Below are 21,450 nucleotides of genomic sequence, written 5' to 3'. Positions count from 1 at the left end.
CGGAAGCAGGAAGTAGTTTACATTTCCCATGATGCTTAGACACGGAAGCAGGAAGTAGTTTACATTTCCCATGATGCTTAGACACGGAAGCAGGAAGTAGTGACGAAAACAAGGACGCCTTCAAGCGATTAACTACGGAAGAGAATGAGAACGCAAACGTGAATGTCAAAGTAAATCAGAAGGACTTTAACAGTTAAATTTGTTTTTAATTGATTTATCGCATAAATCGCTGTGGCAACGGTGTGATTGACGATTGGCTTGCTGAATGGACTGATATAAAATTGGTAAAAGTGGGACAAAACAATGGGGCTGGCGAAATCCGCCGGTACTCATGACACAAGGCTAACACCCGGGACTATCACGAACAAAACGGGACGTCTGGTATATACGTATTTCAAATGTAGTAGTGCTGCCTCTATCTATCATTTTTTAAATTGATTAATCTATCGATTATTCAATCGATTAATCGACTAATTTGATTGACTCAGTCTTCTTTCATGAAGGTCTACAAAAATCAGTAAAAAATTATTGTTGATATGCTGAAATCAGAGGATTTGGACCATTTTAAATAAAAAAATGGCTCCAAACAATTACTCGATTATTAAAATAGTTGTCGATTAATTTGATAATCGATTACTTGTCGCTTAATTTTGACAGCTGTAAAAGACTAATAACAAAATAACAGTTTGAGGTCATTTTTCCTTCTTGCTGTTTAGAAATCCCATGTGCTTCAAACCCGTGAAATTGATAAAGGGAACAGCGACCACTCTCAGGCATAGCCGCGGTATCCATTTGTATTCAAAGGCACCGAGTGCTTTGAGCAGAGAGAAACAGATGCACAGTTGCTGAAGAGGCGACCTGGCTTGCCGCAGAGGTGAGCTGCCAGCAACAACAAGCAAACAAGCCTCGCGGTCATCACGAACGGGCAAAGGTTGGCTAATTACACCGTGCTTGTTCATCTGGTGGACAATCACGGAATCGGCTTAACAACACGGATTCCTGCCGCTTGCATGCTAACGGCTTTCACCACCACGGGCAAGCATTAAACGTGTGTAAAGGCGAATGTACGAAAAATGTCTGTCAAGGAAAAAAATGGTGAGAAATCGGTGTGCAACAAAGCGAGGGTGAGGCGGAAAGCGAGAGAAGGTGTGAGAAGAGGAGGAGGAGGAGGAGGTCAGTGGAGACGCTGAGATGGGCGGAGGAAGAAGGAATCAAGGGGGGAGGTGGGATGAACCGGGCCCCCGGTGCTCAGCTGCCTATGCTTCCTCTGCAGGTGGGACCCGAGCAGTGCCAAGTCGCTCTCTCCCACTCACACAGACACCCATGCATGCCTCTATAATGGACGCTTTACACCGGTGCCAGAGAGAGAGTGAGAGATAGCAAGTGTGCGAGAACACTAAGAAGGGCGGGATGCTGTGACGGGAACGAAAATGCTTTCAGAAGCGGCGAGAGAAGGTAAAGAAAATGCCTTTGAGATTAGGGGAAATTGTTGGACGGAAAGACAGCCAGACATCTCCGTCAAGCCATTAGCCCGAGCAAGACAGGAAGCAGACGAGACCCGGCGCTCTCTAATATGATGACGCTATTGCTTTAATTGATCCAAATCCTAACAGGATCAAAATATGCCGGGGCACAACCTGGAGCCTCTCGCACCTCCTCCTCCACGACTGTCATTGTCCATTAGGATGTGTATGAATACGCTCTTGACAATAATTGATCAAAGAGGATTCGTGGATCGCATCCACCTGAGCTAATGACTTAGCCAAAGCCTTCACTGGTGGGGCTGCGGCTCATCAAGAGACCACATAGTCTGCCGTCACCTCGTTCATCAGACGGGATTTAGATTCCAAAAGCAATCTCGGCGCTACATAACCAGATGGCTCTTCTGGTATTGTCCGCGAGAATATTGCTGAGGCAGCCTGTGTGGGCCACATGTTACGCAAGCTGCCAAAACCCGTTGCTACGGTTGCAAACCTGGGCTACGGGGACGGCGCTACTTCAAAAGTCCAACTCCACAAAGGTCTTACAAATCGGAATTTGATGTGAAAATACAACTTGGGAACATGTATTTAAAAAAATGCTCATTGGTAAAGTAATGGTTCGCCAGTAAATAGACATGTCGGTACGAGTCTAAATTGTATTTATGTCCAGTTTGGATTGACTGGGTGAATTCTACTGCATCTTTAACCCAAAGTCTGCTCCAGCTTCCCCACAACAGCGAGCAGGATCAGTGGTAGAAATGGATTGATTCCTCTACGGCAGAGGTGGTAAATCAAAGTCCAGAAAGTAAAAAAACCCTGCTACAGTTTGGCTTTTGCTCCCCAGGAGCTCGTTTACCTGACGGTTAAGTAGAGACACCTTTGACTCAAGCCAAACTGGCAGGGTTTTTTTTTTACTTTCTGGACCTGGATTTGCCACCTCTGCTCAAAGGTTACGCTGAAATTTGCCAAACGGTCATGATTGAGGTCACGCAAGATCAGTTTGTCCTCACTATTTTGCGTGTTTTCGTGCAATTTTTCTTCTTTCTAAGTTAGGCCTGTCAAAAAATATCGATTTTTGTTTTATTTTTAGGGGAAATTTGTTGAGAGTATGAACATCAGAGCTTTTCGAATCCTGTCATATTGTTAACAAAAATACAATGCTGGTGTCACATTTGATCAGATTTAATTTTGTTTCATGTTATGTCATGTTTTTCCACGTCGTGTCGCGGAGGTAACAACAACACAACTATAAATACCTTTAAAATTGCGTGATTACTGCGGAAAATTTACGGAAAAGAAGGTGCTACGGACGAGGTAAAGTCGAAACGATGTAGGTCGCCTACGACGTAACTCAAGGACTCTCTAACAACTGTTGGGTCAAAAATAACCCAATTATGGGTCAGAAATGGACCGATCCTCTACATGGGTTGATTTGACCCATTTTTGAGTCAAGAAATTGTTCTTTTAAAACAACTCATAAATATTGGTCAGATCCTTTGCTTGGGTTAAAAAAATAGGGTCATTTGGTAAAAAAACAACCCAGAAAGTTGGTTCAAATCGACCCATAAAGTGGCTCGGTCTATTTTTGATCCATAATTGTGTTACTTTTGACCCAAAAGTTTATAAAGTGCACTTTTTTTTTTTTTTTTGATTACGTCTGCACTCCTGCCTTGCGTTCCCTGCGATTGGGTCCCCCCACTTCTGCCACCAATTCCACCACGCAAACCCGAATCTGTGACAGTTTTACTGTATATTCATTGCCCCGAGCTATCAGTTTGAAAGCAAGGATTTACTAAAGCGCTCAATTACCCCCCCGCTACTTTCTCTGAGTTAGTTTTCGACTTTTTAGCACCTATAACTCCGTGTTTTATAGGTTGAAGCACCTGCGGCAAGCAGAGACAGACTGATGGCTGGACCACCAGAATAAACTGCTCACACTGTTTTTGGGCAATTTGTCAATTTTTCATTCCTCTCCTCTCCGCTGGCTTGGGTTCGCTGAAGCTGCCTCCACCTGATGGACAGCCCAGCGGGTGTTACCTCATTGTGGAGCGGAGCCATCTTTTTACAACATGAACTCTGCAGTTCCACATTGTTATGTGCTGTCGGTTGGTAGGATTGCACAGAAAAACTAGTATAACTAATTTATATGAAACTTTGTACCAAGGAGGGATCCGTGACATTTTAGTGCCGATCAAGATAAATGTGGGGGTCCATGGATATTTTTCACTTTTGTTAACCTTGCGATATTTTTACTGACATTTTTGCTAATTTCTCATTGAATAATGCATGTCTCTTAATGAGTCTGCTCGGTTCTTTCGGTGCATGTGTGGGCCCCCTCAGGGTTCTCCTGCTTAATCTCACAGTCCCAAAAACATGCATGTTAGGTTCATTAAAGACTCGGAATTGTCCGTAGAGGAGAAAGTGTGGGTAAAAATATTAAGAATACATATACAATGTGAAAAATATATTTTGGTTGGACAATGATGCCGCAAGGCTCATCATGAAGCATGTCAGCTTCTCCACAAAATGGCACCCATGATATAGGAAGACCTCAAGGGGGAGTAGTCAACATAAATAAACACAATAATCCCCACTATATGAGATGGCATCCCCGCTATTTAATTATCACGCTTGTCAATTCAAGTAGAAGAAGAAAGCACCTGACAAGCTGAGCCCCACAGCCTCTCATCTTACGTACCTGTTTTTCACACTCTGATACGCAGAGACACCTCTTCCGCAAACGGGCAAATCAAAAAGCAGCAAACACTCCGATAACTTTTACACCGTTGAGGTGCCGAGACCCTTTGACAGCTCAGAAATGGCTTCTATTCATTTTTGGACATTTGTTCAGAGTTTTCCCTGAACCACATTGCATTTGCACAACAATGGCCGCCACAGGCATGTGCCTGCATGCGGCTATCTTTTCCACTTACAAGCTTGAGCAAAACCGCCTATATTTGCAATTTGTATTTGTCTGCTGTCAATGGCTGGCCGCTCCAAGAACGTCACCAACGGTATATGCTGCCCGGTCCGCGTGTGGACGGATCACCACCTCGAGAAGTGAGCAGTGAGAGAGGACGTTATGGAGGTGTTCGTTCCACAAGGGGACATTCCTAGGGGGTCTCACTTCAGAGAGCAAATTCAAAACGTGTTATTTTCAAAGGTCATAGCAAGCTAAATTAAGGCTATAGCTACAGCACAACTCTTCGTTTGCTGTACACATCTTGTTGGCCGCCTCCTCCTCCACTTTGGACGACACTTTGACCTTAGATTACGTCTCGATAGCTCAAGATGCAGCCTTGAATAAATGATCTGCTTGGTTTGATGACTATAAGACGAGATGGTTCGACATTAAGTCTCTTTGGGTTTTAGGTTTGGTAATCAATCGCAATCGGAAGCACACCGAAGTGTTACTGTATCACTGTGCCCTTTAGTCTTTATAAATCAAATCAAATAAGATGAGACCACAATTTAGGAAAAAATTGACAGAATATCAGCTAGCGGAAAAAAGTCATATTTTAGACTAAAATTGCAACAACAAAAAAGAGAGAGAGATTTGAAGTGCTTTTGTCAGACGTCAGCATTACTTCTAAATGACAAGTTACTGCATTAATATTAGTAGGCCAATTTCTAGCTAGCTAGCTAGCTAGCTAGCTAGGCCAACACCCCATAAATGCATCCTCCCTCGATGCCACACTTTACAGAACAGCGCGGCGTCATTAATTGAACTCCCAAGAGACGACGTGAAGCCTTGGACAAGCTCGGCTCCCATCCGGCAGCCAATTAGAACCCTGGGAGCCGGATAGCTTTTTAACTAGCTCATGGCTAGCAACCTTTCATAGCGGTGTGGAAAGCCCCGCAACGACACGAGGGAATATATTTCAGCCACCGGAGGCTTTAAGTGGATTTTATTTTTGAGGCTTAAAGATATAGGGATGCGTACGCATAAGAAAGATGCCAGTTGAAAAAGCATCCATTTTTTAGCGGACTTGCGCATTCATACTAGGCTATCATTCAAATTGGTCAGGGCTGATTATTGCCAACAACCTCATGATACAATTGAAGTGATACACGTGCATCCCATTACATGGCCTTCAATGCAATACATATCCCAATATTTTACATGACTTTACATATATTTTTATGATATATTATATTTACCCAAATGATATTTTTATTATGCTGGATGACAAAAATGTTTTGTTCTTCTAATGTTAGCAGCACTTCCGGTTTACCGCAATGCATGGCAAGGAGCATTTTTCAGAGACGCGCCGGGAAACTTTATGAATGAATGAATTTATTCTGCTGCCTCTGTATCAATAGCTTTATTGTAAAGAAATCCGCAACGATATATTCCCATTGTGATTTTTTTTTTTTAGCACACCCATATTAACAACACTCTTCTGTGGTGCGTCAAAATTACCATTTCAATGCGTTAAAGTTTTAATGATGAATTTCACCATTTCAATAATTTTTGATTAATTCTAACCCTGAATAAATCTGAGGTGAACAGGCATCATGGAAGAGGTTGTCTTCAATGCTTACATATAATGACTGAGGCTGGGAGCTTACGGCAATGTAGACTTTAAATCCCAACAAATGTATCAACATGATTTACAGACAAAGATTGATTTGAGGTCCAATAACATTGTTGTCGGCCTTATTTCTGCCACATATGTGTCCTTGATTTAAATACATGCCAGGAACAATGCAGCAGTCACTGGCACGGACGTGTGCCGTTAAATCACACGCGAAGCCTTAAAGGGACGTCCGTTCATGTCTTTAGTCAAGTCATGCCGGGGGTATTCATTACAATTCTATTACACCTTGAAATATTGTCCTCTCGCAGTAGAATTTCAAGCATTGTAAGCAGAGACATTAGTAGTAACAAAGGTAATAAATAGCAATGGATACGGTTTTATTTATGGAACTATATTACAGTTACATCAGTCATGAAGTAACAAATAGAAATCATGCGTTAGTCACAACGGAAAAGGTACATCCGAAGAAATAACTCTTCGACGGTAATTAGTAAGTATTAAAGGCTGAATTGCTGTCAAAGTTGGCATTATCTACTTGACAGTTTTTATTACACGAACGCTCGTTGCTTGCAAAAGTGACAGCGACAACACGTTTGGATTAATAAGACAACTGTTATGATTATAGTGGGACAAAATGCTTGAATTTGGAATATTAGCATAGGGGACCTCATTTGAGAATGTGTTTACAGTTTTTGCAGTTTCAGTTGGTGTGTGTGTGTACGTATATATATATATATATATATATATATATATATATATATATATATATATATTAGTGTTGTCAAAGTGTATATATTAGTGCTGTCAAAGTACATATATATATATATATATATATATATATATATACATTATATATATATATATATATTAGTGTTGTCAAAGTGTATATATATATATATATATATATTAGTGCTGTCAAAGTACATATATATATATATATATATATATATATATATATATATATATATCATGACGTGAATAGCAGCCACTGTACAGTAAATGGCTACAAATATTCCTAAAAGTAACCTAATTTAACCTAATTAATCATTGTTCTCCCTTTTTTTTTTGTATTTGGATTTGTGTTTGTGCGTGTGTGTGTGCGTGTGTGTGTGCGTGCGTGCGTGTAAAAAAAAAAATCCCATACCGTTCACCTAAACCGAACACTTCAAAATCCAGCCAGAGTCGTGGGGCCGCCAGGAGACCCGAAGAGGGACCAAAAAAAACACCTTTTACAGTAGCAGAGCACCCGTAGTGATTGCAGGGTAAATTATGCATTTTGAGCATAAGAGGCATGAAAGTGGGTGTCAGTCATTACATCACACTTAAGTCACTCTGTGTGTTTCCCACCAAATCAGTGCATCGAAACTATATAGTAAAACATCACTTACACATTAAATCACATCCTTAGCAAAGTGCATTAATCAGAAAGATCTCAGATACTATAGAAAACCCATTAGAGTAATAGCTGCTCATGTTTTATATATTTCCGTATGTCAAATCCAGTTTTGAGTTTTCAACCAGCTTTTATGCTATCGTTCACACATATTAGGAAAAGTGTCACATTTTGCTGACGAGTAAGCTTCCCCGAGCACGGTTCAAGGGATTGAACTGTTTGCTAAGTGCTTTCTTGAATTTCAAAAGACGCGGCACGTGTTGCAACAGTGTAATAAAACCGGAGTATTTAACACGAACATTTACGGCGTCCAGTAACCCAGAAGTCTTAATAAAAATGAGAGCTGACATCGCCATGAAGAATCCTCCGCACGAGCTGTCTTTAATTTCCAAGATGTTCCATTAAAACACAAGCAGAGCTTTTATCCTGATTGCTTACAGGAAGAGAGAGGGAGGGGAAAAAATGACCTTCAGTGCCTCTGCAACCAGACCCCCCCCCCCACCATGCCTGTGCGGACACGTGCAGATATATGGTGTCAATCAGTGTTATCTATCCTGTACGTGACATGCAGGGTGATGCCTCTCAGCAAACAATCATTGTGTGAATGTTGAGAGAGAAGCGTTTGCGTTTCCTTGTTCAGAAACGGAGGCAAAATCTACATGTAGGTCTACACAGGTTTTAAACCTTTGCATCTGCACTGACATGATTGATATTGAAATAAGACATGATTGATATTGAAATAAGACATAATAACAAGATAACTGACACGTGCCATTTAGAAATTCAAGGTTTTCGCTGTGATACGTTCCACCATCCCCCACCGAATTTCTACTTTTTTTTAAAAGCCATTATGAATCCCCATCAAACGGTTCCCACCCTTCTTTTTTTTTTTCCTGGAGCTTTCCTTTCTTTCCTTTGGTCCTTCCTCGGGTCTCCTGACGGCCTCACGACTCTGGCTGGAAGTGTTCGGTTTAGGTGAACGGTATGGGATTTTTTAATAGGTTTTAGGTGAACTAATGAATACACACACACACACACACACACACTCGCACGCACGCACGCACGTACACATACTCACCCACATACAAAAATAAAAATAAAAAAGGAGAGAGCAATGATGATGACATGTCAAATCGGTAAAATTAACGAATGAACAATACTGAGCTCTCCAGAAAAAAAAAAAAGGTTCCCACCCTTCTAAACACTCGTTATACTTAATAAATGAAATGTATCTTTGAAAATGCAACATGAAGAACGTACCGGCGTTGTAAAAACTTATACCACTTTCCTTCCATTTAGAAGATGAAAATGACAAAGAAAAAGAAGGAGAAGAAGGTCAAAGGACGTATTTAACCCCCCACCCCCCCAAAAATTAATTAAAACCCGCAATAACCGAATTATGAAGTATCGATGGAACACTAGATCTCAATTTTCAAGGAATCTGATTTCAAATCTATTGTTGTCGCATGTAAAGGAAAACCGTAGCAACGCAATTGTGCAAATACTGCATACGTGATGCATTTATAATTGCCTAAAGAAAAGATCTGTGTCATGCTTTAGGTGATCTGCTCATTAGCAGAAAAAAAATGCAAAAAAAATCCCAATTATAATTAGCAGATAAAGGAAAAAGGCACATTTGCATTTTCAATTAGTGCCAGCGCGATGCCAGATAGATTATCCTCATGACTGGCTCATTTCCTTGCATCTGAACTTCTTCAGCTGCCATTTTGTTTTGAAGCTAGAGAAGAAGAAGGGGACGCCGATCCCACTCTGTGGCAACACAACTGTTGATCTACATTTTTTTAAATTTTTTATTTATTTATTTTATTTAATTAAATTTTTTTCTTTTTTTTTTTCTGGAGAGCTCAGTATTGTTCATTCGGTAATTTTACCAATTTGACATGTCATCATCATTGCTCTCTTTTTTATTTATTTTATTTTATTTTTTATTTTGTATGTGGGTGAGTACAGACGCTCCCCTACTTACGAACATTCGAGTTACGAACAACGGTACATACGAACATTTCTGCGCGTACAGTATGTCGAAAAATGTTCGGAAAGAGATGCTGTAAGTTAGATTTTGTATTGCGCGTAGTGCTTCTTTCCGCCGCTAATACCGACGCTTGGCGCTGTGAGAGCTCATTGGAGGCTGAGCAACGTGGCGAGGAGGAGGAGGAAGAAAACGCCGGTCCCGATGAAGCAGGAAATAACTTTTGAAGCCGATTCCAGCGACGACGAAGAATCTCTCATGATATAAAATCCTCCTCTTCCTCCTCCTCCATCATCTCCTTAAGCATCGAGTACATCTTCCAAAAGTAAGTTAAACTTCATTTTATTTATCTTATTACGTACATGTACATACTGTGTGTGTGTCTTTCGATCTCTCTCTCTAACATACGTAGTACAGTACAGTACTGTACGTATTCTCTCCATTTTATTAAAAGTTTTTTTCAGTACAAACCAATGCAGGTTACTTGTACAAGCCTTAAACATACTTATATAAACCTTCAATATACTTATATAGGCTTTAAACATAAATTATAATACAAAATATAGCACTGAAGCAACTTACGAACAAATTCACCTTACGAACGATCGTCCGGAACGTAACTCGTTCGTAAGGTGGGGAGCGTCTGTATGTTGATCTACATTTAATAAGATGTTCAAAAACTGAACTTTTAACGGCTGAGCTTTTAATGCCCGTTCCTGCTTCTTGAGTCTCAGACGCGCGGCTTGATTATTTGGCGCGCAGCAGACAGGGAGGCCATCTTATTAATGGCCAAACACTGCGCATCCCGCAGACGAGCGAGGGAAGCGAAAGGGCTCGGGACACATCGCGAGGAAGCGTCTGGCCCGAGCATGCTTTTACTGTCTGTGAAGACAGGGAGACAGATGGGAGCAGTGAAGAGGGGATTAGATGGAAGCGGAAGGGCAGGAACCCGGGTCTGAAAAAAAAAAAAAAAAAAAAAAAGCAGCCCTCACGAGAGGATGACCAGGCCAGCCTTCGCGTGGGCCGAAAGTGGAGGCGGGGGAGGCTTGTGATGGATGTACCCCATGACTGGAGCCATTGGCACGCCCACATGGAGACGCCACCAAGGCCAGGCCAGAGGAGCAGGCAATCAAAGGGAGGCCGCAGGGCTCGGATGATATAGGAGGATCCAGCTTATTAAATAGGCTTCAGGAGGTGCATGGAGCATCTCAACTAAGTTGTCACACTGCCACCGAAAGATTTTGTGTAACGTCGAGAGCGCGATCTGCAGGCAGCTATGACAGGCTGTGTGTACAGTGCGAGTGGGATTACTGTCATTAGAAGCACACGCACACACTTCCGCACATGCACATGCGCACGTACGCACAGGGAGATTCAGAACAGTGTGTCATCCCTGATTTACCTCTCTGACCCGGGCCTCATTATCCTGCATCTGAGCCACACAAGGAAGAAAGAGAATGCGTGTGAGTGCACGCTGGCTAGGAAGGAGGATCCCATCCTGTCGTATTGTATCATATTCTACTCAGTGCCCGATTCACTTTGACAAAACGGCCTCACCAGGGGCGCCTCTACCTACAGTCGATTTGCTCGAGGTTGTGCAATTTTCGGGGGAAATTACACCTCTAAAGTAAAATTAGCCAAGACCTAAAAAAAAAAAAAAAAAAAAAAAAGCTCACGCATGTTTGATTTTCAGTTTGTTTTTATGATGCTACCAAAAAAGGGTCCTAGTGATGACAATATGATGACAACAAACCTGACCTATCAGCAGCGTAATGAGGAAGAACAGGCAAGAGATTCAATGGACTCCATGTACGCAGTAATATGACATGGGCAAGGCTATTTTAGTTGCAGTTTTGTTAACGAAATAAAATAAAAATGAGAAACTAAAACTACCGGTGACTATAATTAGAGTAAAAATGTCCTTCGTTTTAGTCTTTAGTAATTAATTTTATGCATGAGCTTTTAAGCATGATTTTAAATGTGAGTTTAAGTAGATTCATTTCGATATTAACCATAATAAGGAAGTTTGAAAGTGTGTCGCACAGAAGTGACGTCATCTAGCAGCAGCCGTCAGATGACGTCGCTCCTAGGTGACAATTTTGCGTGCTTGACTTTTGGCTGCAATGGCTCGGCTTGCCTGCTTTTTCATTTAACTCAGCCGAAATGCAACGCTAGGTAAGAAATGTGTTGCTTTTTTCATTTTACCATGGTATTCATTAAATATTGCGCTAAAACTAATATTGAAACTAATTAACACAAAGCATTAAAAAAAAAAAAACTAAAACTAAACTAAAACTAAGCATTTTTTTTAAATAACTAAAACTAATAAAAACTAACAGAACCAGCCTGAAAACTAACTACATCTAACAAAAACAAACTCAAAATTAAATCAAAACTAACTAAAATGAAAATTCCAAAACTGTAATAAACCCTGGACATGGCAAACATGTTAAAAATCAAAACCGAATTAACACTGAACACAGAAGTAGTTTACTAATTTAGTCAAAATGTGACACTTATTCATTTGCCTCATATTTTACTATTCAAAGTCAGATGGTTTAACGCGATTCAAGCCAGATGTTTGTGAAAAGTGGACTCCATCACCCAAGCACTTAATACCCGTCTTAAACGCGCTAACCGTATCGAGGCTAGGTTAGCAATTAGCATGACTTCTCAGTCTTTCCTCATCATCCTTTCGTGAGAATAATACTCGTCGGAACAGACGTGTAGCTAATAATCATTACTTATGATGACTGATTTAGAATACATTTTGCAACGTGTTGTCTGTTGAGCCACAGCAGTAACCAGCCAATGTCGGTTGCTGCTTCTAGCTAGCTAGTGCGCCTTAAGTAGCACTCAACTACTCGAGCCTCGACCTCGGCGCGTTGCTCCCTTTTAACTAGTCCAGCGGAGCTTTTGGGATTTTCTAGGCAGTTGATTCTTAATTTTACAATTCACTTTGTTTTGGTGTGGTGAAAAAAATGCTAATTTTGCCTCGCAAACAGCAAAGCAAAACCGCTTATTTTGAGCCTTGGTAAAAACATTTAATGACAGAGGTAATTTTTCAGTCAAATAGCATCCCAGTAGCTTGTAACATTTTTGACAGTGGAAACTGTTAGGCCAGCTGACCTTTCCGTCAGAAATACTTAATGTGTTAGCCCTCATCAGAGCCAATAATCAATGTATTGATTCTTGATAAAAGTGAAGTTAGTTCAGCTACTGACACAATGTCTGCTCATGCTAATCTAATAATAATGTTTCATAACAGCGTGGTGGAAATGAAGAACGGCTACCTCAAAGATACATTTTCAGAAATAGTCAGATGTCTGAAGATTTATATATAATGCCGCATTGTTTGCCACTGTGTCTCTCCTGCTCTGATTTTCATTTCCATTCGGAACGCAACACAATATTTCTTCCTAACGAGCGGCAGACTGCTAACACGTATAAGAAATCGTTACACAAATACATTACACGAGGCCACCTGAAAGCAAGTGTGCTCATCCCATTGTATAATTCATTTGATTATGGATTTTCACTTCAGCTTCGTCGCCGCTTTCCAGATGCTTTCTATACTTGTTTACTGTGTTGTCTTGTAAACAAGAACATCCTGCCAATTAGGGCTATAGTGGGAAATACGATAGGATACCAACTGGAGAAGGCAGAGGTTGTTGTAGTAGAGTGTATTTATTTTTAATTTTTTTAAATGGTAATCCAGCACCAAATTTGGTGTAATTAAAATAAATACTGTGTTGAAACTAACTGCCATTGGATACATTGCAGCAAGTCCTGACTTCCTATTTCTATCTTGCAAGTACCTTTTGAATTTTTACTGGCTCTTTTCCCCACCCATCATTGTTACATACACTACCATTCATGGGGGGAACAAACTCTGTAACATCCCATTTACTAGGAGGCATGAGATGGTTTCACTGGCACTATAATAACATGCTACATGAAGCGTAGCATTATGGAGTAGGAATAAAAGAAAGCTTTCATAGTAAAAATTCAATCCAAATGCAGCCCTCACCCATTTGATGAAATTGAGGCAATTATTAATATTTCAATGCAAATTGGAGTGCGGCAAACATGTCACCAGTTCCTAGCATTTTTTTTTTATTTTTTAAATAAAAGGACAGTGTTCAACGTTGTCTAGCAACAAGAAAATGTGTCTAAAGAATTATTCATTTAATGCAATCTACTTTGATGCCATGTAGTTTAAGCATCTTACGTTGCCGACCACGCGTGTCCACAGTACCGTGTTAGTAGCTACTTTACAAGCAGAGTAAATGCGTCCATGGATGTAAAACGTGAAGATTTCTCATTGAGAATATTAACCAGCACATAAACATCGCTTTACAACGGAATGGATGCAAAACGACGACGTCAACGGGATGAGTAAATATGTGAGTGAAGGTAATAACTCAAGGTTACGAATGATGCCGTTGCTGCGCGTCTCTGCAGGGTGTAGCAGGAAGTTGACATTCACGGATGGATCCCACAGCGGTGGCTCGTTAAAGTAAGCCCGAGCCAGAATTTTCTTCTTAATTCAATGATGCATTAGGAAAGAATGTCTATGAGGGATGCTTATTACGAGAGCAGGTTAAGCACACATGCTGCACTTAGTATAAAAGACATAGCCAATGATAGTAGTATAGCATTACGAGAAAAGCCCGAGGATAAACCATATTCACTAAACAGATGTGGTGTGTGTGTCATTTACTAGGACTGAATGGCTTTTCCAAAGTGCATCATGTTTTTAATCTTGTTCACCCAAAAAAATAAAAAATAATTACCCGCAGGTTCATTTCTGACATCTAAAAGGAGGCGGGGGGTACAAGCAAAAGCAGCAAAGCATCACAAGACCCACATGTGGAATTTCCCCGTGGAAATTCACAACACAATAATTGAAATGCAAACACCTGCTCCATACAACATCCGTCATGCTGTAGCTTACATTACTCAATCACTGGCGCTCTGCCTTCGCCAGATTCTGCTCCAACAGCAGCAGGCGGGGAAGGAACTCCACATCTGTATCACCCCCCCCCACCCCACCCCGATTTTTTTGTACCTTCAGAGTGGTGGGAAAGGGTTAGCAGGCTGACGCAGGACGCTCCGATGCCAGAACCAAACACGGTGATGCGGTTGGAGTCTCCTCCAAAGAAGCCGATGTTCTCGCTGATCCACCTTAAGGCCTGGATCTGATCCAGCAACCCGTAGTTCCCTTTAGCTGCCTGGTCCCCGGTGCTGAGGAAGCCTGAAACACATGCAGATAAAGAGATTGGAAATGCATACAGTGTAGAGACATTGTTCAACTGAGTGCTAAGATAGGCTTTTGCATTGACTTTCATGTACCAAATGGTCAATACGCCAACATGAAGTAAGTAAGCAAGCTTTATTTGTACAGCGCTTTTCACAGTCACAAAGCGCTTTGCAGGGATAAAAACCGCACACACACATTCGCACACCAGTGGTCAGCTGCTGCCACGCAGGGCCCTGCCAGATCCATTGGGAGCAAATCGGGGTTCATGTCATGCTCAAGGACACTTCGGCATTGGTCACTAGGATCGAACCCACAACCTCACGGATGGGAGTAACTCATTTTTGCTGCAATCCCATCTCAAATAAAAGGTCAGAGGTGACTTGACTTCAACATCTCAAACCATTTTTACCCGTTGGAATCAGTAGAAATGACAATAATCTGTTCCAGCGCCCAAATAACAGCATCATATTTATTTTTGTAACACGTTATTTAAATCGAAAAATAGCACCTGGCAGCATTTTTCATGAGAAAACAACTCGGTAACAACATAATTAAATAGAATGTAAAGAATTAAACAGTTTGTGCATCATGATCCGTTGAAAGCATGCCACCCATTCTGGCGAGCGCACCTTCACCACAAGGGGGGAGTATGATACTGTACATATTTGTAGATTTGATGATGAAACAGAAGAAGTAATATTAGTTACTCTTCTGAAAGGATAAAGAATATACGCTTGAGAATATGTATGCGCTGCTGGCCTGTGTCGCTACTGCTTGTATTCAAATATAAGTTGTTTAAATGTTTATAATTACCCCGTCTATGGTGTTTCCCATTACGCGTTAGCATTAAGCTAGCAGACTTTTTGTAAGACAAATCAGTTTGGTTAAATTTGTTTAATGCGTTGCGTCTGAGTCTAAATGAAAATTCAAATATGAACAGCTCATTGTGTATTAATACTTTTGTCAGTCTAGTGTGTTGGCTAAGAGGATGTATCTTCACCGTGAAAGGTTATCTGCTAACCTTCACGCCAGCTGACAGAGATGGTGAAATCATGACTTATTGGATGACAAGGTTGTTGGTAAAATAGGAGTGCGTGAGGACCACATTTCATCGGGCACCTCATGAGAAATCAATGTCATGTCTCCCCGGGTGAACACCCATCATCTGATATATCGATCAGTCCAGATGAAAACCTTATGCATCACTGAAAAAAAGGAGCAATGGTCATATTTTGAAGTCACAACAAGAGCATCTTTTATCTTCGTCTTTCGCATTCATCGCTCGATAACAGAGTTCCTAGCAGGTTCTATCCACAGACATTCCCACTGTGTCATCTACTAAATGATGTCTGATTTGGACAGTGACTCTCCCGGGCCCATCAGTCCTCCTACTGTATTATTGCACCGCCCTCTCCCAACCGCTCCCACAGAACTGAGCCCTGCTGAATGATGGATAATCGAGAGCCAAGGGAGGAGTTCAAAGGAAGGCGCTCCCTAAAGTCCCAATGGTGGACTCAATGTCCATCAAAGCAGAGAACATGCATGCGAGGTGACAACTCTTGAGACGTGTGGACACAAAGACGCGCCCCTCCCTCCAAGGACTGCTAAACACATCACAGGCAGTGAATGTGGCGGTGGGTTGCATACCCTTCAGCATTTATCAGCTTTGTTTCTATTTCATGGTCGATGCCTCGGTGTAATGATGAGGACTGTTTTTAAGCCCTGTGGGATGAAAGAGAAGCGCTTTGAAGACTTGGCTAGCTCAGAAAGAAAAGATACAAATCTGTGTTGGTGACCTCGGTCAGACAGAGCAATGATCACTTTGGGTAAACACAGATTAGAAAGCAGCCGGACTCATTAGCTGTTTACGCTACGTCCGAAGAGTGTTTGTCCTAACGACCTTTTACCATTCCCCCTCGTGTGAATCCACCGTGATAGACGGCCAGCCCCCGCCTTCAACGTCGCACCTTGCCGCGCTGTCGGCGTGGCGTCGGCAAGGCCGAGCCTGATCATGGATAGGGTGAGAAGGAAGTGGCACAGGCGGCAAAGCAGGAGACAAATGGATCAACAGATGGTCTCCTTCAGATGCATCCCTGAGGATGACAGAGCAGCGCGGCACATGCAGAGAAAGAGAGGGAGCGCCAAGGAGACAGGCGGAGGAATAGGAACAGACAGGCAGAGGAGAGGGGAGGACTCCATTTGAAGAGCTTTTCATTCACTTCTCTCACTGCTCCTCCCTGTGCGCCATCGTCACGAAAGGGCAACAGACTTGTGCTACCTTCTCATGGGTACTGGTTAGAGAGACTACACTACCCTGAGAATAAAACTTATTTAGGTCACCCTGTGTCCGTCAGCTTATGAAATGCACCAGATGGACTTAGGTATTGAGACGAAATATATTAATCAATGGCTGCCGTTGTCTGATATTTTAAGGATCAGGCCAATTTGATCGTACCGTGCCTTGGTGCGATTACCCCTCCTGTTGCTCACTGGTCCACACTCACATTGCCTGCTGCGCTCATTCGTGCTTCAGTACGTTTGTGTATCATCGCCACATGATAAAACATTGGATCGTACCTGATTTCTTGTCTTATTTTAGGTTGATTTGTCTGCATGCTGGCGGTTATCATTATCATTACAAGCTATCAGGAGTAGCAATTACATCCATCACTTGCATAACAGGGCTCTAGAGGACAACCAATTTGGGCTTGTCTTGTTTTTCGGTCCCCTCCCGAGCGGCTCATGCCCTAAATAACCTATGGAATTTTGATTTTTAGTTTACATCTTTTTTTTACAAAGTGGTGGTTATCATCCAACATCCATCCATCCACCCATCCATTTTCTTGACCGCTTTTCCTCACAAGGGTCGCGGGGGTGCTGGAGCCTATCCCAGCTGGCTTCGGGCAGTAGGCGGGGTACACCCTGAACTGGTTGCCAGCCAATCGCAGGGCACACAGAGACGAACAACCATACTCACAATCACACCTATGGACAATTTGGAGTGTTCGATTAAACCTGCCATGCATGTCTTTGGAATGTGGGAGGAAACCGGAGTACCCGGTGAAAACCCACGCAAGCACGGGGAGAACATGCAAACGCCACCCAGTCATCCAACATCCATCAATCAATTTTCAAGTCACTGGTAACTGGTGTCTATCCCCGGCAAACTTCTGGCAAAAGGTAGACTACACCCTGTATTGGTTGGCAGGCAATCTTACAGCACATACTGTTTAGAGCAATACAACCGTTCACGTTCAGATTCACACGGTCACTGAGTAAAAACTCAACCGGCAAGAGAAACAATCGCATTTTACAACACAAACAGATTGGGCACTTGTGCCTCTGACACTAGTCAAACAAATTATTCATTATTCATCTTATTGAGGCATGTTGGAAAATGTAATGCTCAGAGGGGGGCGTCCACAGTCGAGGTACCCTTCCATCATCGTCAGTCGGTCAATTTTTCAAGCCAAACCCACGATGTATTTGTCAATCCGTCATTCCTCAGCGAAATGGCCACCCGTCAATTCTTCCGTCAAGTGGGCGCATCTGTCAATGTTTCCGGCATTTATCAGCAAAAATGGGCATTCTATCATTGACAGACGAAAACCCACTTCTGGCAATGCTGAGTCGTCCTTTTTCCAAGGTTTCACATCATTCGATAATCGTCAACAAAACGGACATCCGTCATTGATGGGTTGACGGACCTTCCGTCAATACTGAATGCCCACACTCAGGAGAAGGTACTCGTCTTTCTTTGTAGTGAACCACCAAAGTCCAGAAAGGCGTGGATTTTATAAAGTTGGTTGTTAAAGAACTGGAGCATCCTGACCAAAACTCTATCAAACACTTCTGGGATGAAGTGATCCAGGCCCTTTCAAATGACCTCACATCTGTGCCTCAATGCTCCAAAATATTGTACAATCTTCCAAAAAGCTGTAATATCTCTGAAAGTGGAGGCCAACATCTTGTTTTCTTCCATTGTCACTGCCGCACTTGTAAGTCCATGAGCCCCCCCCCAAGTATTTCAAGTAAAGATATTATCTGAAAGTACATTCCTAAATGAAAAGAAATAGTCACAATTATCCCATTGGAACTTGAAAAAAAAGTCGTTATAAGTCATTAGAGGACGACAAAATATGATCAATCAGAATTGCATATCCATCTGGCGGGATAAACGCTGTCCAATGGCTCTACTCAGTGGGGACTCGTTGGTTCACCAGACGGATGCTCCTGCATTTATAAATATTTCTAAATAAATGTGGCCATTAAAATGGAGAGCGGTAGAAATCCACTATCTGAGACAACAGGACAAGCTGCAGGCGCTATTGTAAAAATAATTATTGTATAGCTGCTGGCGATGGTTTAATTGGAAAGGTGACAGCAAATATTTTCTTTGGAAAGCAATTAAGATAGCAAAGCAATTGTTTCATGCTTGCCAATACAGTAGCTATTTTTAAACAGATACACATTTACTGTCTGCTGTTTGTTGACACTGTCTGGCCTCTTAAGCATATCAGCAGTGTATCAACCTTAAGATTTTCAGTCTGCTTTGACGTACATACATATGAACAATCAATTACACGACTCAACTCACTCAACTTTTGAATGCTTTGCCGGTCTTAATATGCCTTTACACCAATTGAATGTCATGTGAGGTGTGGGACTTAGACAAGTCAAAATGCTGGAAAACAGAGTCTTCATACAGAAATATAACCTCAACAGCCAGATTGATAATTGTGATTCACTCGAGGGAGTTCTTCACATTATCTATCTGGTACTTCACTAGGCAGACCCGTTCGGGAAAGGCGGGGCTTGCTGTACAATACTTCGAGCTGATTGGAGGATGCGGCATCACATTCATGAATGAACTCGGCTTGTGTGTGGTGTGTTGTGTGTTGTGCAGTGTGGCTACACACCATACTTGGTACGTTCAAAACTGTTACTCCCGTGATTTTTTTCTCTTCACGTGTGGTGTCCCTCAGTTTGGAAGTTAGCCGACAATTTTAAAATCTTGCCGTGTGAACCAGGCTTTAGTTTCATCATTATTCACAAATCTGTTGAAAAAGAGCTTGTTGCAACATGGCCCTGGTTGATCTCATATACTCTGCTGCCACCTGCTGTCCGTTTTTTTGTAATGGCTACCATTGCTTTACCATTGCTCTTCAGGTCAGAGCCTTTTGTATGCTCTATTATAAAAACAACAAACGTATTTATATGTTTTTGGGAGCAAATGAGTTAAACATCTTATGAAGCTCTCATGATACCACCATAGAAACAGTGATGGCAAAAAGGACGATGCAGTACATGGTGATGTGATGATGAACGATACATTCAATTTTAAATGTAAAAGAGAACAATTTGAACTGAAATCAACAATACAATATACTCATGCTATAACTAACAGTCGACAGAATACATTTTATTCTTGACAAAAGCAGAAAAACAGTTCACCATGGATTCTTGTTACAAAACAAAACCTTGTCCCGCAGTTTCATCTGTGCAAAACGTTTTTGTTTTGACAAGAGAAAAGCACATGCCCTCAAGTTGAACTGCACTAGAAAGACGGATTCACACAAATAAACTTCATTTATGTCGAGCCTCATTAATAATTTATACTTAAATCCAGAATCCATGTACACTACGTATTAGAAACTCTTCTGTGAACTCCTCTTAAATGCATCCTTATTTAAGGCCATGCAAGTCTTGTAATATCCTTACATGTAGAAACAAACATGGCAGATTATGGAGTCCAACTACTCTTTGTCTGATGGATGAGAGATTAGATTAGGCTTTCTTATTTACTGTAAACAAACAGCATGGATCAACATCAGTCTCTCTGCTCTAAGTCGCTGCATGTCAGAGCCATGTCTGAACTGATAACAGGATGATCTTGTGACGCGACCGTGTCTCATGCTGCTCGGTGGTATTATCTTGCAGCGGCGCGGTCATGGTCACGGATCGAGCCCTGATCCCGGCCTGAGAAGCAGAGCTGAGCTTTGACCAGGTCTCGGCCCGGCCAGCGCGCACCTGTCACATTGCATTGCGCGTGTCGGGGAACAACGGTGTGTACAGCTTCACATGCACCGCGAGGGTCGATTAAGGTAGGCCTCGCTAAAGCGTCACCGTGGAGCAATGCAGCCGATGCCACCGGCGTATCATCTGTAGCAGCTTTCCGTTTACATTTCATCAGTTAGAAAAGTTTATTTCGCCAAGCGTGCCGGCACATAATGCATTTTGCAACCGTGATCTTTTATCAATAACTCCCCATCACTATAAACACCGTGTCTCTTTCTACCCTCCTAAGACGTGGCAGTGATTTCCTTTACCCTTTCCTCACCGCATACGTATTGCTCTATTGATTATGATTTAAATGTCCGTTTCCATATGGGAGGCTATAACTCAGGCTAGAGCGGAAAGAGGTGACGATAATGATCGCTGCGACCCCGGACATCTCTCTTAGCCCGATCTCCCGGATAATGGGATGTGTGTGAAGTAATGGCGGCGGGTGAGGAGGGCGCAAAGATGGGTGAGGAGGAGGGCAAAAGCATGTTATTGAGCTGTGGAGTGAGCTTGCACGGGGACAGATGGAGGGAGCTGATAGGGAGGAGGAGAGTAGAGGAGGTTGGAGAAAAACAGCGATGATGTAAAGGAAGGCAAGTTTGGTAGCTTTTAGTGTGATTCATTCCATTTTCTTTTGCCTTTCTGCCTCTCATCCTCCATCTCTTTGGGGGTGCTGGTTAACAAGGCTGTCTGTGTCCAAAGTCTTCCTCGGTACTCCC

The 21,450-nt window shown here is 42.1% G+C and overlaps 1 protein-coding gene across 5 annotated transcripts in view; it reads right to left on the bottom strand.

The window, feature by feature from the left end:
* The window catches only part of nlgn3a (neuroligin 3a), a 276,135-nt gene that overhangs the window by 47,575 nt on the left and 207,110 nt on the right, over positions 1 to 21,450 (bottom strand). For all 5 annotated transcript variants that reach the window (XM_077577384.1, XM_077577383.1, XM_077577385.1 and 2 more), the window contains one exon: positions 14,477 to 14,662. In XM_077577384.1, the coding sequence (XP_077433510.1) occupies positions 14,477 to 14,662 (186 nt within the window). The remainder of the gene's footprint in view (positions 1 to 14,476; positions 14,663 to 21,450) is intronic.

This window comes from Vanacampus margaritifer, chromosome 10 (assembly GCF_051991255.1).
Source record: "Vanacampus margaritifer isolate UIUO_Vmar chromosome 10, RoL_Vmar_1.0, whole genome shotgun sequence".
Classification (NCBI taxonomy): Eukaryota; Metazoa; Chordata; class Actinopteri; order Syngnathiformes; family Syngnathidae; genus Vanacampus; species Vanacampus margaritifer.
This window is presented reverse-complemented; position numbering and strand designations above follow the sequence as displayed.